The following is a 15,873-nucleotide window of genomic DNA, read 5'->3' as shown; positions in this document are numbered from 1 at the left end:
CGACCGGTGACACTGATTTAGAGTAATTAAGAATAAAGAGGAAAGAGAGGCCACCTATTAATAACTTGAGTTGTGAAAACAGATTTCCTCTTTCCCAATATGAGCTTAATCTATTAATTATTTTGACACGGTGCAAAAGTAAAAAGAACATAAAAATTCATACAAGAATACCACCCACGCATAAGAATTCTAATCTTCATCATCTTTTTCAGAAATACAATGTAACAAGACAGATTTCGTCCACAATTTTGCAAACAAAGGTAAAACTTTTGAATATACAACTTTGGGTATGAAAAATCTTAAGTCATTCTTTTTTATACAAGTTAGATGATACATAAGGTAGATACATCAAAATCGAGGAAATAATGACAAAACCACATCCAAAACTAATTGTAATGACTTAATACATTCCAGAGGACCTTGATTTCAATTTCTCATTTTCTTCCAAGGAATGCTGTTATCAGATGCGGACTACAAGACCCTGCAAGCATGTCAGCCAAAAGCTTGCAATAAACAAAGACCCGAAGTTAGTGTAACTTATGCAGAAGATAAACAGGGAAAATTATGGCTGATTTTTGATGCGTATAAGCTCAAAAAGAAAGGTAATGTCTTCAATCTATGCCCATGTCAATTGATTTTATCTGAGTAAACCATTCCTTCATCAAAAGCCTTTGAAAACAAACAAACAAATCAACTGTTATTTACCTTCTTATCATTACTTTTTAATAGGGTGTTGGGGCTATACAGTACAAACAGAAATCAATTCCAAGCCTGAGACACTATACTTCAACTTTGATAACAAGGTAAGAACGTGGTACATCTACTTGTAGAGCAAGGATAACCAGCCAATAGCAGAAAAAAATTATCTGACTGACAATGAGATTGACCATGAGTTGAAAACCAAATATTGATTCCAAAGAAAACTTAACTCAAAAATCCAACCTCGAAACCTGCCGACCCAAAAAATCCATCTATTTTAATATCTATTTTAAAGCAGAATTTTTTTCTTCAAATCAGAGCCTCTATGTGTCTGACTCAATCTAACTTTTAAACTTAAGAATGGTGAATTTCCTTCTAGCTCTTTCGTTTTCATTTCAAAATTATTCACCAACCGACCCACCTCCAAAATCTAAGGCCTGGCGACGGCAAACAAACATTTTGATGTACATTTTTGTCAAGTCTATTTTCAATTGATAAACCCTTTATTTCAGGATGCATACTTTCAGCATTTCCTACACGTACAACTTGGTACAAGGTACAACTTCACAACTACCGCTCTACCAAATGGAGGTTCATCTACAATGATCACTCTCTCACCGAGTAAGATATTTTAAATCATTCGACTCCATGTCTTCGAGATATTTAACTCATTTTAGCCCTTCATTTGTTTCATCGGGCACAGTTACCATCTCCAAATATGAATTGAATGAATGTCCTAATGTGAATGTCCTAATTTGAATGTCCTAATGTTAATGTCCTTTATAAATAAATAACATCAGGAAAATTACTCACGGCATAACGTTGATGGTTTTTATCAAGCCCAATGCCATCCATCACGTCTGATCACTTCCACTATGGTTTTGGCGGTTCCTGGTAACTCAAACCATCTAAAAACTGAACAAAAAAGAATCCATCAAAATTGATCGAAAATCTAGGTCATCAGTAGTGTAGCTAAGAGCGCCAAAATCCCTGTAAAAGAGCAAATGTATGTCATTATAAAAAGACCTCCAATAATTTTGTGTACTTCGCTACACTACGTTTCGTAAATAAACTAAATTTGGAATGTTAAAGTAATTTGTTTTTCATTTTAGCTGTCTGCGAATTGGAAGTAATAGAAGCAATATACTATAGTAAGTAAAACACGTTCAAAATATTTCACATGAAGTTAAATTCAGTCCGCCGTCAAGTTGATATACAGTAGAACCCGACATTCTAATAAACGGACCGCTCCTCTGGTTATCGGGCAAAATATTATTCCCCCAGGTCGTTTTATCCTAGTTGAATCATTCTGAAAAGTTTCAGGCGGAGACATCTCTTTTATGCAGACACAGATTTCTTCCCTTCATTTAACTGCCATCGAGGGTAAAACTAATTTCAGACATGAAAATATGAAAAATAAGTGTTTTTTTAACTTTTTTTGTTTTGTTTTCCAAATTATCTTCTCAAATTCTTTTTGAATTCTCTTGTAGATTGTCCAATTGCCGGACACCTCTAATCATCGGACATAATCCGATTCCTGATGGTGTCCGCTGATTAGAGGTTCAACTGTGCATAATAAATTTCAAACCTTCACGATGTTTTTTCTCGTAGAAATTCAAAAGAAGGAGATCTTTGATGGATGCACTTCTCCAGGTAGCTTTCTTTTCATATTCAATGTAACCCTGAAAAACAAAAAGAAACCTGATCTTAAATAAAGAGACATCGTTCTTCAAGCGTTCAAGCTTTCACGAAACATCATCTAATAAATTTTGTTTTGAAAATACATCTTCTTGGTCTTTTCTGAGTCAGAAGCTTAAAAAAAAGGTCCCCATTAAAGCAGGCAGTCATCTTAATTACAATTCAGCGAGTAAGACTCGATGAGGGCATTATTGTAACATTCAAGAGAAGAGAAGAGAAGCGAAGAAAACAAATCTTACAAGAAATAAAGTGGATCGAATTAAAAATGAATCGACTCTTTTTTTCAGATTATGTATCGCGGAAAGCAATTGCAGGAGAAATTTGCAAACTGTTTCCAGACAATCCGCTGGCGAGAATGGCTTACACTAAGAACAACTTGATAGAGGTTGGATGTAAGTTCAAGTTAAAACATTCAAATGATACAAAACAAACTGCTCGACTTTGATGAGACCAAACCACCAAACAAATTGATTGACAGTGATTTCTGACTCTAAGCGTCGAAGTTGTGTATGTTTGCCATGATATCGAGGAGAGAATATCTTAACATCTAATTGCCAAGCCTCCAAATCCCGCTAAAAATGAAAGATTTGAATCAACCAAAAGAATTTTATTTAATTTGACAATATTATTTCTAATACTTTGTATAAAAATTGTAGTTAAATATTTTCACTATGTTAAAATAGATAGATAGGTGTACGGTTCAATTGGTAGAACTCTAAAAATAATAAGAACAAATTTCATCTTACCCTTGGAATGGTAGTTCTAGGAAAAGTTACAATTGATTTGGTGTTGCCTTTTTATCGAATCCAAATGAGAGAAACGTTTTGTAAAAGATTAAGTTTTGTCATTTGCAATGAAATTTTATCTAATCATCATTATTATAATTTAGACATTTTTTTATAGAATAAAACAGAACACAGCTTTACATACGAAAATCACAGTATCTTCCTTTTTTATGTACCTTCCTTTGTTCTCAGTGCCACTGAAACTCAGGTTACCGAACATTTTTATTTTTAGTAATAATGGATAAGATCTTTTTTCGAGCCTTTTTTCCGTCATCGGACTTTGGCCCTCGGAATTGTGTAGAATAATGGTAAAAAGAACGCCATTCTTTCTAAAATTCAGCTGATGGCAAGAATAGTATTTTGAAAGCTTACAAATGTGTTTTCTTTATAATAATTATTATTTGTTCTAAAAAAATTGGAATATTTACATCCAAAGACACAAAAAATATTTTGGTGGAGGAAAGAAACAAACAATCAAAATCTGAAATAAATTAAATACCAAAAAGAAACATAAACTAGCCTGAAACAGAATAACAAATATTATTGAGCTGAGTCTTTTATTTGTGTTCTAATAAACTTGGAAGGTGATCTAAAGCAGCGGACAATCGAGTCGTAAAGTTGATTTACAATTCTTGACTTATTCTTTGAGCAAATTTGATTTAATTTCAAAAGGGGAAAACATAAACGTCACACAAAATCACTCATAAATTTCCAATACGTATCCAAGAAAATAATTAAAAAAAAATTGAGAAAATTATCTAATTCCAAACATAAATAGGATAATGATAGTTTGATTGATTATACAGGTGTAGGCAGAGTGCAGTGAGTGGTTAGGTTAGTTAACCTGAAAGTTCATCATCACAAATATGTGATTCAATGATATGGTTTTCACCAGCGGCGCAATACCGTAAGAGCCGTTATCAAAATGGCCATTGTAAGAGGTGCCAATTGTAATTGACTCGGTTTTTTTTCCTGCAAAGAGCCTGCCTCAATACCAGCAATTTGTGAAAATTCTTTACATAATAAAAAGTTAATGCCGGTTTCAAAATCCAAAAATATCATATCGTAGCTAGAAGATTTTTTGAATGCAACAAGTTCAGTTTAGTGCGTTTCAAGGAAGGAAGCTTCTTCGCCTTTGTTCATGACACGAATGTGAAATTCTTTCATCGTTTTTTCCAGTTCGTCCTTGTTACCAGAAAAGTAGGCAGCCAGGGCGTTGTGCAGAATCAATAATTGTTTTCGCATTACCTTCACCTAAAGTTATTTCAAGGAATCAAAGTTTATAACAGCAAAGCCAAGAAAAACGTAAAAAAATCTTTTCGAATCTGTGAAAAAACTTATCAGTAAAAAATGATCAAAAAACAAGTAATTATAAATCGCACTGTTAGGATAGAAATATAAGCTAAGAGCATCCAGACACGTATTAAGAAAGTGCAAAATAAAAACATAAAACGACTGGATAAAGAAGAGAGGGGTGATTAGTGTATATAAGAGAGAATCAACGTCCAAAACCTACCTTATTCTCTTCAAGAAATTTCATTTTAATTTGAAGATTGTTTCGTAAAGATTCGAATTTCTCTTTGTGCTCGTTGAATTCTTTTCTAGCTTGTTCCGTTTTCATTGATTGTCCGACCGCCTCATGTGCTTCCAAATCCGTCCGGTAGGCATCATACTCGATACGACAATTCTCGTAATCTCGAATCGTTTGAATCGTGTCCTCGATCGTTTTAGTCGATAAAGTCCAAAGATTCTCGTTGAAAAATGTAAGAGCTGAAATCAAGGCGTCACCATTTTTAGAAACGACTTTCTGTAATTCAGCATTTTGTGAAAATTCTTCCTGCAAATCAGGAGACTTGACAGCTAGCTCGTTGAATGCTTCACCCATCAGCTTCTGTGTGACCAAAATATTTTGAAATTGACTTTGAAATTGTTTAGAAAGTTTTAACAAATTGGTGTAGCGCAGTTGCATTTCTTTTAAGCCTTGGATGTGTTTTTCCAATTCGGTATCCACGGTCCGTGTTCGACGGCCCATTTTTTCGGACACCATTTGTTTGGTGTATTTGTACGTTGACATGGTCCATTTCTTTAGAGCTTCTAATTTGACGCCAGCATCAGCACCCTTTACCAGTTGAGTTCCTTGAGGTTGAGGAGCATTGTACCCTCCTGATTGTGATTGTTGCTGATTCCCATAGCCAGATGGTGCCATATTGTGTGATGATGAGCTGTAAGACGATTGTGGTTGAGGGTTTCCGAAAGGTGATTGAAGTGTGTTCGGAGTCGCTGAAGAAATCAAGACAGACAAGTTAGTTCAGTGAAAATTCTAATGTTTTCCCCTCTTCTACATGAAATTCTCTGCCACACAACACGAACCTTATAATATTACGCGTAGAATCTTTTAATGTAAAAAACACTATATTATTTTGAAGAAAATTAGCTTAACACATCTATAGAAATATTATAGACATGAACAAAGAGCTTCTTTTTTCTCTTTACGTTGCGATAAAAATCGATCAAACAGAAGTCTCTCTTGTTATAGCGCAAATATTGAGATAACGAAATTTGTGTTGATGGAAGAGGAGAAAGAGAGAGGACACGTGGTTATGAATCACCAGGACAAGATGGTCGAATAATTCAACGAAACTATATATCTACCACAATGAAAGGAAAAAAATATTTGAAAAACTAAAGAAAAAAGGGGGTCAAGAAAATCTCAAAAAAAATAAGATATCAATGTTCAAAGTTTTGCTCAGGTTATGGAAATATCGCTATCTTTTCCAGTTGAGAAAATTCAAGACATCTTGTAAAATGCATTCTCTGGCGATACACAAGAAACACTGAACAAACTGCGTTGCATGTATGAGGTGTTTGATGAGTAAAATATGTGCTTGATTTAGAAGCTTCATAAAAAGCAAGTGTAAATTTCTCCTTTATGGTAAGTATATTTCGTGTATGCGAAATTGTGTAAGTAGTGTTTTAGTGAAATGCAAAGTGTAAAGAATGTTAGGTTATGCTATTATATGTTATATGTAATAGAATGTAATGAGATTTTCGCTTAGACTTCTCTCTATCATAATATCAAATCCGCTTTTAATTAACTAAACAATATTGTTTCTCTAAACTGTAGGGTACGTGCAATAACTTTTGATTCGCCTCAAAATAATGACTGTATGAAAAATGTAGCCTCCAAAACGACCATAATACCACTAACATTTTTCCCATGTTTTGGGAATAATTCGAGGTTATCTGGGGTTCTAATAGATATGAATAGAAGCCTTAGCACTTTTGAAAGATATTTTCCCTTTTAGAAATAATCATAGCTCAATGTGTCAAGGAGTTTTCTTGCATTATATTCACTTCGTTCAAGGCTGCCTTCCCAACTTTTCCCTCGTCTAATTCGAGCCTCACCCTGTAAAATGGAGACCAATGCAGTTTCCTAAATCTTAAGGCTGGGGGTTTTGATGCCGACTAAAGAGGGGGTTTTGAACGGGGCATAGTGTGCAGATGGGTCCCAGAGGGGTCCAGCCCCCAGCTTTCAGGGGGTTCATTATATGCGGGGTGGGATGGACAGGAGCCCTTCCCTTTCTACTCAGAGTACACCTTTCTTGAAACTTATTGCGCTATATCTACATGTAACATCATCACATCATCACAAATCTTAAATTTCGAAAAAAGTGAGTAATCTTTTAAATTTTCAAACAGAAATTAAGTGCTTTGAAAAGTACTATTTACACGAATACAAAGACGAGTACATAAAAACGAAAGTGAAATCTCTCTTGATCTACTTGACTTGATTCTTTCTTCACAAACAAAACTATTTCATGGTGATGCTCAAAGTTTTGCATCGTTGGTTTGATTACCAGAAAAATCATTTTTCAACTCCTTAAAAATTGCCGGAACAGCCGAAAGCCGGCGTAAAACAGGCTCCTCTATTTTCTTCTCGACAGATTTTCAGATTTTTTGCACAGTAATTCTCAAAATGTTTGTAGCCCAATTTTGGAAGAAAAACATTATCTGTTTGACAAAATCAGGGATCAGTCTCCTTTTTCATGCCCTTTTAGCATTTGGCTATTAGACACTACCCCTCCTTAAAATCACTAAAGTTTGGTCTTACAATTTGATCCCAACCAGCGGGGGGGGGGTCGGTAGTAAAATCTCAGACATAATGACGTTTACTACGGTGATGGTGTGACCAAAAAATCGAAAAAAAAATTTACTACCCAGGGTAGTTAAATACTAAAATGGGTGGTATCTATGTGTTAAATGTTGAAAAAATTTTACAACCTGGGTAGTTAAAACTGGTAAAATTAGCAAATTTTAGCTATTTTTATAATTCTTTTAATTTTTTGGATGACTTTTCTGAAAAATCTGAAAATTTATATAACTTGAAAAAATTTTCTGTTGGAAAGTTGTTTGCTACCAGGATAGTAAAATAACTCTTCAAAGAGTCTGGGTGGTGGTATGTAAAAATTCGTAAAAATCCTTTTACTACTCATATATGTCTGAGATTTTACTACCGACCCCCCTGTCCCAACAACCATTTGTAGTTTTAAACCATAGAAGCTTTATTTTTGTTTTCATTAAAATATAAAATTCATAACATAAAGCTTTTGGCCTTGTATCTGATAACCTCAGAGCAGATTGTGCATTTTCTGGCCCAGTATGCTAAAGCTCTAAAGGAACGCGGGCGAAAATATGCAATCTGAAGCATATGGTTGCACATCTGTACGCATATTGTGTTGTATTCTATTTTAAGAAGAACAGGCCTGACTTGACTGAGTGCAATGGCCTACAATATTTGTCATAGGAAAAAGTTCCTCAATACCCCTGTAAGATTTTTTTGGAATAGCCCCAATTCAACTTTCTTAATTTGGAGAATGCGACGACCTATTGAATAACTAATTACTCCACAACAGTTACCTAGAGACAAGATAATTTATCACGTTTTTATTGGCTAAGGGAAAGTAATGTATGTGGAGTAATTTGTTATTTAATAGGCTGTCACGTTCTCTAAAACAACTATTGTACCCTTAGCTTATGAGATCTTAACGCGCAATTATATGGCTATAGAAAATGTAAGAATTTTTGGATGCAATTACACACTTTTCACTATAAATCTGAATGAGCAGTAAGCATCTAAATGCATGCCTAACTAGTCTTTCATTTGAAAAAACTTTATTTGCTTCTGACTACTTTGTTGAATTTTGAAAGCCTTGGGTTTATCTTACTCAGAATTTTTTATAGAATTTTTCCCTTTTGGCCATGTATTTCAGTGTAGCTGGAACCTCGATAATCCAGGATTAGAAAAAGTTACACCTGTTATCTTATTTCTTTAAAAATCAACAAGCCATCAACATCGATAAATTACACACATTTCCTCTGAAACCTTTAAAATTATCTGTCATTATGACTTTCTTGAAGCTGTTCCGAAATTAACCAATCGGGTTATGTATCGGAATTCCAAGATTTGTAAAATAGCTAAGTCTGCAAAATAACTTTTCCCGGGGGTTTTAGGATAAACAGAACTGTTATCATTTGTTTTTTATTTAACCATATATTTAAATTTGCGCTCAAAAATACTTAAATAAATAAGTTAATAATATTCAATATACTATTGTGAGGGGTCCTAAATCCAACAGCCCTGCCTAATTCTGATGGGGTCTTTCAAAGATACAAACTAAAATAAAAACAAACCTTTTGCTGTGTGGTGCAACACAGATACCAAAGCGTCAACTAAACTGAGAGATTTGATATATTGAATCCATTAAATCAAATAACATTTGTTAAGGTTTTAAACACAAACAACGGATTCAGAATAAAAGGTAATTATTTAAAATTGCTGATAATTTTTACAACTCACACTTTTTTTATCACATTGATTAACATCGTGACATTTTAAAGCCATTGTTGGATGTTTTGTTTCAAGAGTTCTTGCAATAGTTTATTGTTCAACTTGGAGAGGGAATGTTTGTAAACATAGAATTTTTTTAAATAACAGTTATTTGGGGGGTCGGAATTAGGCAGGGCTGTCGGATTTAGGACAACTCACAGTATTTGTATCTCTCAGAAAATAAACACTTACAGAATGACATAGTTTATCATTTGGAATACCCCCGTGTTTAGACCATTCTATCGTGGGCGCAAAATAGGGCGGAAACTAAGTAGCACCCTCAGTGCAAGATTGCCGCCTCATCTTTATTCGCCCGCGCCAAAACGTGAGCTAATCATTTTTTTCTCACGCGCTCAAGGGGAAAAGGAAAGTGATCGATATTCTTTGAAGAAAAAACGTCAGAAACAAACCCAAAGACCAAAAGATGTATTTTGTTGTTGAGAATATATCCTGTGAAGATGAAAAAATTTCTGCTATGCGTTTTTTTCAGAACGCTGAAAAACTCTAATTTCGATCTTCCTTAAGGTAAAGATGTTGCAAGATTTGGGTTAGCAAGGCAAAAATCGCTAAAAAACTGGTAAAATCGTAATCCTCAAAAATCGAAATTCCCGCCTCACTGCATTTGCACGATTTTGAAAATGAGAACTCTTCTATCTGCTCAAGCAATCTTAACCTGGGCTGGATTTGTAAACCTGCAATTGCACCTAGGCGTAAATTTCAGCAGTGCAATTGCATGCTTACAGACGACCCTGCTAATTCCCCGGACTCCTGGGATTTTCTTGTTGCGTGGATCAGTGCGTCACAAACAGCGATATTTCGATTGCACGGAAGCGCTTCAAAACACCAGCTTTTTTGGAGTTTTGTCTCGTTTACCCAAACTCTTCAATCTCGCATAGGCTTAGGGGTCAAGACTAGAACCCCCAATACGAGACATTTGCCTGACCGAAAAAAAATCATCATCATCAATTTTGTTAATTGTCAGAATTGTTTACTCACTGGAAATACGCAACTTTCTGAAGTTTTGTTTTTTTCGTTTGTGCTTCATTTTAAAAATAATGAAGATGAAAAGTTACCATCAATCCAGCGAGTAAAAGAAAGCATTCCGACTAGTCTATGAAAAGTGTGAATATCTCTCAAATTCATACATGCATAAAAGTGACGAAATCCTTTCTTTTTTATGCTTAGGTAACGTCACCATCAATCCTGACAGTGTAGACCTAAAGCTCTAAAACAGCATCTAATAACATGAAAACCAGAATATGATTCTTCAATGGGAATCAAAACTATAAAGTGCACTTACAAACATCAATTTGTCAGATCTAACAAAATTAATAACCACACTGTCATCATTGACAATAAAACAAACAATTTTCTGTCAAGAGCCTTGTAAACATTCCAACAACTTGCATCGAAATGATCTATCACAGCTCAGTTTACCATTTTTAGCGCGGTCCGAGGATTGAGCTGAGAACTCTCGCATAGCGCCCGAGCTCCCGCGTGGCGCGCGGCGCGGGATGAAAAACTTCAATCTGTCAATCATTTTCTCAAGCGAAGTGTACGCGAAGTGATTCTAGCTTTACGATAGTGCCGCGGATCATCAATGGATAGTATTCAATTATCATTATCCCTTTATTTTCATTCCTAGAACTTTTGCAAAAAAAAGGAAAAATAGAAAAGTTGTACTTTTTACTGCTCTATTCACATACTGAATTTGAAAGATCTTCTATGTGGCGTTTTTTTGCAAACTTCAAAAAACTGATTTTTGTCCCGCCTTTGCGGGATTTTGGCACAAGTGCTTGAGTGCAGCATAGGGTACAAAGTCCAAATATGCGTTTCCCGTAATTTTTGTATGAAGAGTTAGGTCTACACTGCCTGACTTGACAATGGAGAACTAAATTTGGCAATGCATAATTATTACGAGCGGCCGAGAAAGTTTGTGTGACGCAAAAATTGCGCAATAAACGAACCCCTAGAAAAACACCCGCTGAAAATTGAAACTAGGAATTTATTGAATATTTCCCTAGAAGTATCAAACTTTTTGTTTTTTGTAATTATTATAAATTCATAATTTTTAAATACTATTTTTTGAAAGTCAAAGGACAATGAAAGCGAATTTAAGCTGATTGGGTGGATATTGGGCGGACGGGCGTTTTGCACGTTCCGAGATCGGAAATTAAACTAGAGTAAATGACGGAGGCGTCTTAGTATGTAATATTAATTCATTACTTTTTTATTTTTATTTTTTGCGGATGAAAAACGAATTTTTGATTTTTGAATTTAAGGAAATATAATATAATATATTATATTTGATTGTCAATGTCAAAAGATATTTCTTTATTTTAAGAATAATCTGCTGTGTTGCTTCGCCACTCACCCCCGGATTGTTTTAGTAGGCACTTCAGTCACATATAAAATAAAAACACGTGTATATGTTGAAGCCGACTGTGGACTGAACGAAATTGCAATTACATAAATTATTGTGGAAGTGAACGCTTTAGACGAATGTTTGGGAAATCAAAAAGACAACTTTTGTGAGAATGTTCAGTTTTGTTTATATATATGGCTGTTTGTGACGCACTGTGGATTTTAACATTGCTTTTTGAGACTTACCCGGGATTGAACGTCCGGGCCGCGCAACGAGGAATTAGCAGGGTCATGCTTACAGCAGCCTCTGGCTCTCTCTGCTCTGGCTGCTGTCCAGTCAAGTGTCATCTCAGTAGAAGGCATTTTTGAGATGGGAATTTGCACATACAGTTCTATCTACAGAATACACCTCGTCAGAATCTCTATCGACGCTGCCTTGCTAGATTCTTAAATATGGCCTGCACCCTACAGTACCATCCTAGACAGAGTTTGTTGCTTTATTAATTTCGCTTAGCGAAAGTATTACGATAGCCTTCCGTGTGTCTGGCTGGCGAGACATTTTTTGGGGCGCAAATTATGGCGTGGGCGTTTGGCTGCGGGCGTACTACGGCAAATATTCTAAAGGTGGACTCACTCACAAAGATAAAAAGTGATAAAAAACAGGGCTTTTCTTAATAAATAAAATACGCTAGTGCAAAAAGTGTAACCAAGCCTTTGTAAACAATCATTGTGAAACTTTTTAATGGCTGCTTGATTATGCACATCAGACATGCTTTTGAAACTTGCTGCTGCTGTATAAATTTTTATCATATTTTCTGGTCTTTTGTAGAGTATTTAAAGAGGTTTGATATTTGTTTACTACTAAGTATTTTGTGTAGTTAGTGAATGCACCAATAAATTGATCATGCTCAGTAAGTACGGTGATTTAAGGTAAGGTAAGGTAAGGTGGGGTGTAATAATACAGCAGATTTCAAATTAACCTATTTTCACCGTTGTACAAAGCACATTTAGATCCAGCCCCACCGTACACCACCGCACAATGTACAGCGGTCCCTCGTTAATGATGACAGTTTTTTATCCAATGAAGTTTGATTGGTGTTCGGTGAGTTTGGTTAGTAAAGTTCCAGATTTTCCTCCCTGATGGGATGATAGATATTGGCTCGCTCTTTAAACTTTAGCGTGGGCGTCTGCTAAATAAGCCGTCGGAATGTAAAAAGAATGGAAACAAGGTAATAAATCAAACTAATCAAGCTTCAATCAAATTTCACCGATCTTGATACACATTTTGCTAATTAGGGTTTCATTTTGAATCATGCTACCGTTGTTTGTATAAGATTCCCATTTCTGCACTAAGAATCTTGTTACTTTTCTGGAATCTTTCCCCTTTATTTTTTCACGGGATAAACATCAAGAGATTGGGGAGGGTTTGTTTAATGGGATGCCGTTTAAAGCAGTTATAAAGGAGTCAAAGTTTAATCTCAATGAGTATTATTTCTTTAAAGCTTAAAGTTGGCTAGTTTTTACCCTGCCATTTTTTAGTCCAGAAGCTGGAGCTCAACTACTCAACTGATGTCTGGGGCGGGGTGGGTTAGACCTGCTGTCCGGGGGATCAAAAGTCACAATGTCCAGGGTAAATTTCCAAAAAATGTTATACCCTTCCCCCCCCCCAATATTCAATTTTTTTCTGGAAAAGTCAAATGATTTTGATGGTGGTGGGCCATCATTCATATCAGAAAGTAGTATACAACAGATTTTTCTGACTAGCCATTTTTCTCAGTTTTAGATAAATTCTACTGTTTATAGAAAGAAGTTGATATAAACTTTGCGCAAGTGAATGAAGTCTTTATCACAAGTTCCTTCAAAGCCCAAAATGAGGTTTCTGGCACCGAAGAATGAAAAGTTCATTTTTTCTTCTTCATTTTCAAAAACATTTAAAATTATTTTTCTCAAGTGTATATTGCAGTTCTCTGAATTGAAAGATTTTGTTTACGCTTTATAGAATGGAATTCTTTAGTCGCATTTTTTAAGGAATCTTTTTTTAATGGATTAAGATTTTTCATAAAAAACAGGGTATCTATGACCTCGTGTAGCGCTTCATTCAAAATGCATAATGCTGCAGGAGTCACGTTTCATGCGTCTTCGTCGTTGATGTTCAAGTATTATGCGAAATTTTCGACTTTAAGTCGTCTTGTTTGGTTTATTATATATTAAACTAAACTGACTAAAAGTCTAAAATCAAGAGGACTTATAAATCTTTTACCTGAACATGTTTGTTAGTAAAAAACCTTTTAAATTAAAAATGTTAGTCAGAGGAGAAATCTACCTTTGTAACTACTAGAAGAGGAGTAAGAAGAGTTTGGTTGCGCTGCAGGTTGTTGAAACGGTGATACACCTTCATCAGTTTGCATTCGAAGCCTGGATCGGTTGAAACTCGATCCTGATTGCATATCAGTTGCCTCTTTTATCATGTCTTCCATTGAATGATCTGGACCTGAGTCTAGGATCGGGGTCTCTCGCTCATAACCGTTTCTCTGGGGAAAAGTTGGAGGAATATACCCACCGATATTTCCCTCGCCTTGAGCCGCCATCTTGAAATATAACACAACACATCCGCGCTTTGCAATTTCTGATTTCGTCAACAAAAAAAATCTTTCTAAAAGGCGGCATAAGTAGGATTACGCCCTTCGGGCGGACGGACTATACTATCTGCGAGAACAGGTTTAATTAGGGGAGGGGGCAGTTAGGAGTTAGGATGTTGATATAGCATCATTATACTGACTTTGATTTGTCAATTGCTGACTCTAGTAGTATTTCTAGGCTGTCTAAACATGTCTATTACCAATAGAGAGGATTAGACTTAATGATTTCAAACTTTGGGTTTTCTGGATGAAAATTATCTGATTCCATCGATGCTGATTCTCAACAACGGTAGAAAATATGATTTTGACGACAGTTTATGCGTATTAAAAGTCGCGGTGTAACATTGTAGCCAAACCACTCTAAAAAAACGTTTGTAAAAAACAAATCTAACTTACTTGGACACCTAAGCAATGCTGATATGATGGGCATCACACCTCCATATCTCGAACTTCGATTTCAAAAACGACGTCTTTTACAATATCGTAAATAAAAGATTGATAGAAGAACACATCACGGGAGGTGAATTTCATATTCAGCATTATATCGTAAAACAGTTTTGGAAGACTATCAGTTATCGCATCAAACAATAAACAAAACTAAGGTTGTTTTCCTAACACCACTCAAATCGGTATAATTTGAAGGGATAGCATAGCAGAGTATTTTGCTTAATGTTGTGCATTCATCGTTTTGCTTCTGTAAGCACTCACAAAATCTTCAATTCAAGTCACAGAAATTTAGAAACTTGGTTTCTTCGTCGAGTGTACGAGTACAAACAAAATATATTTCAGCAACGAATAAAATAGTCTAAAAATCCAATCAGTGTGTGTAAATTTTACAATCTTTAATATTTTCAAATTTACAATTAAAATAAACAAAGATCAATTTAGAAAAAAACGAAACAATAATAGGTTAAAAACTACCTAGTAAAAATGAATCTAGCACTTTATTTACATTGACTCCTAAATATTTGTCGTTTTTCTTTTAACGAATAACCTCATAAATATTTCTCCACCTTTCAGTCTTCCTTAGAGCCTCGAGGGCATTATATTTTTTGCCAGTGAGTTGCCAAGAGGTTCCCTCAGTTCTCTAGAGTTTTGGTATAGTAGCGTAATTATATTTTGTCACAAAAGATGTTTCCCTTCCCAGAGAACCTCAAATTACGGTAATCACTTTCCATAGCGTCATTCAGAATAACTTCAAGGGAGTTTGAGATCTCTTGGACATCGGGAAAAGGTCTTCATCATGAACGTCTGTGCTACTTGATGATTTGCCAGCTTTCCTGGGAAAACAAAAATATTGATGTTGTTTACCTCCTGAAGGAATCAATTTTACTTTGAAACTTTCGCAATTGAAAAATTTGACCCCTTTCCACAATAGTTTATAAGAAAAACCAAATGAATCCTTTTCTACCTTTTGTTCTTTATTATCAAGTATTAGAAGAAAAGAAATTTATAAAATATAAAATTCGCAAGATTTTGATGGTTGTTGTTCTGGTGAAACTTTAACCCTTTTCAGTATTTGACATCATTTACGAGAAAATATCACAAAAAGTTAAGCTGCGAAGGAATAAAAATATGTAATAAAAAGGGTTGTCGAACACTAACTTTTTAGCTGTCTTCGGCCTAGCAGATTTAGCACGTGCAGTTTTGGGACGAGACTTCTTGCCGCTTCCACCGTCTTGCGGTATACCAGGATTGTACGTTAAAAAGACGCTTGATAGGTCCAATGCATCCACCTACGATAAAAAAAGTCAATAAATCACAGCACCATTTCCATGTTGGCGGAAGCTGCATAGAGATG

General features: G+C 35.2%; 2 protein-coding genes across 4 annotated transcripts in view; both read right to left on the bottom strand.

The window, feature by feature from the left end:
• Positions 1-3,540: 3,540 nt before the first annotated feature.
• Positions 3,541-14,568, bottom strand: LOC136806455 (arfaptin-2-like). 3 transcript variants are annotated; one of them, XM_067063034.1, is made up of 3 exons: positions 14,469-14,568; positions 4,699-5,462; positions 3,541-4,436 (listed from the first exon to the last, which is right to left on the bottom strand). In XM_067063034.1, exons 1-3 carry the CDS (start codon positions 14,500-14,502, stop codon positions 4,284-4,286), a joined length of 951 nt encoding a protein of 316 aa, XP_066919135.1. In that variant the 5' UTR covers positions 14,503-14,568; the 3' UTR covers positions 3,541-4,283. The 3 variants fall into 3 exon arrangements, with proteins under 3 accessions (XP_066919135.1, XP_066919134.1, XP_066919136.1); XM_067063033.1 differs by lacking the exon at positions 14,469-14,568 and adding an exon at positions 13,757-14,056; XM_067063035.1 differs by lacking the exon at positions 14,469-14,568 and adding an exon at positions 13,994-14,056.
• Positions 14,569-14,819: 251 nt separating this feature from the next.
• Positions 14,820-15,873, bottom strand: part of LOC136806446 (kinesin-II 85 kDa subunit-like) — a 205,037-nt gene continuing 203,983 nt past the window's right edge. The window contains exons 19-20 of the mRNA XM_067063023.1: positions 15,678-15,808; positions 14,820-15,352 (exon numbers count right to left, since the gene is read on the bottom strand). Of these exons, the coding sequence (XP_066919124.1) occupies positions 15,259-15,352; positions 15,678-15,808 (225 nt within the window). The 3' untranslated portion in view covers positions 14,820-15,258. The remainder of the gene's footprint in view (positions 15,353-15,677; positions 15,809-15,873) is intronic.

This window comes from Clytia hemisphaerica, unplaced genomic scaffold, assembly GCF_902728285.1.
Source record: "Clytia hemisphaerica strain Z4C2 unplaced genomic scaffold, Clytia hemisphaerica genome assembly, whole genome shotgun sequence".
In the NCBI taxonomy this organism is placed as follows: Eukaryota; Metazoa; Cnidaria; class Hydrozoa; order Leptothecata; family Clytiidae; genus Clytia; species Clytia hemisphaerica.
Note: the sequence above shows the minus strand (reverse complement) of the source record. Positions and strands in the feature narration are given on the sequence as shown.

What these genes read in the sequence shown, in the direction of transcription:
- LOC136806455 (XM_067063033.1), bottom strand. Translation starts at nt 14,021, where the DNA reads ATGGCGGCTCAAGGCGAGGGAAATATCGGTGGGTATATTCCTCCAACT. An exon ending in CTCTTCTAGTAGTTACAAAG is followed by an intron (nt 5,463 to 13,756) that starts GTAGATTTCTCC and finishes TGATTTCTTCAG; the next exon opens with CGACTCCGAACACACTTCAA. An exon ending in AATTTCTTGAAGAGAATAAG is followed by an intron (nt 4,437 to 4,698) that starts GTAGGTTTTGGA and finishes AAATAACTTTAG; the next exon opens with GTGAAGGTAATGCGAAAACA.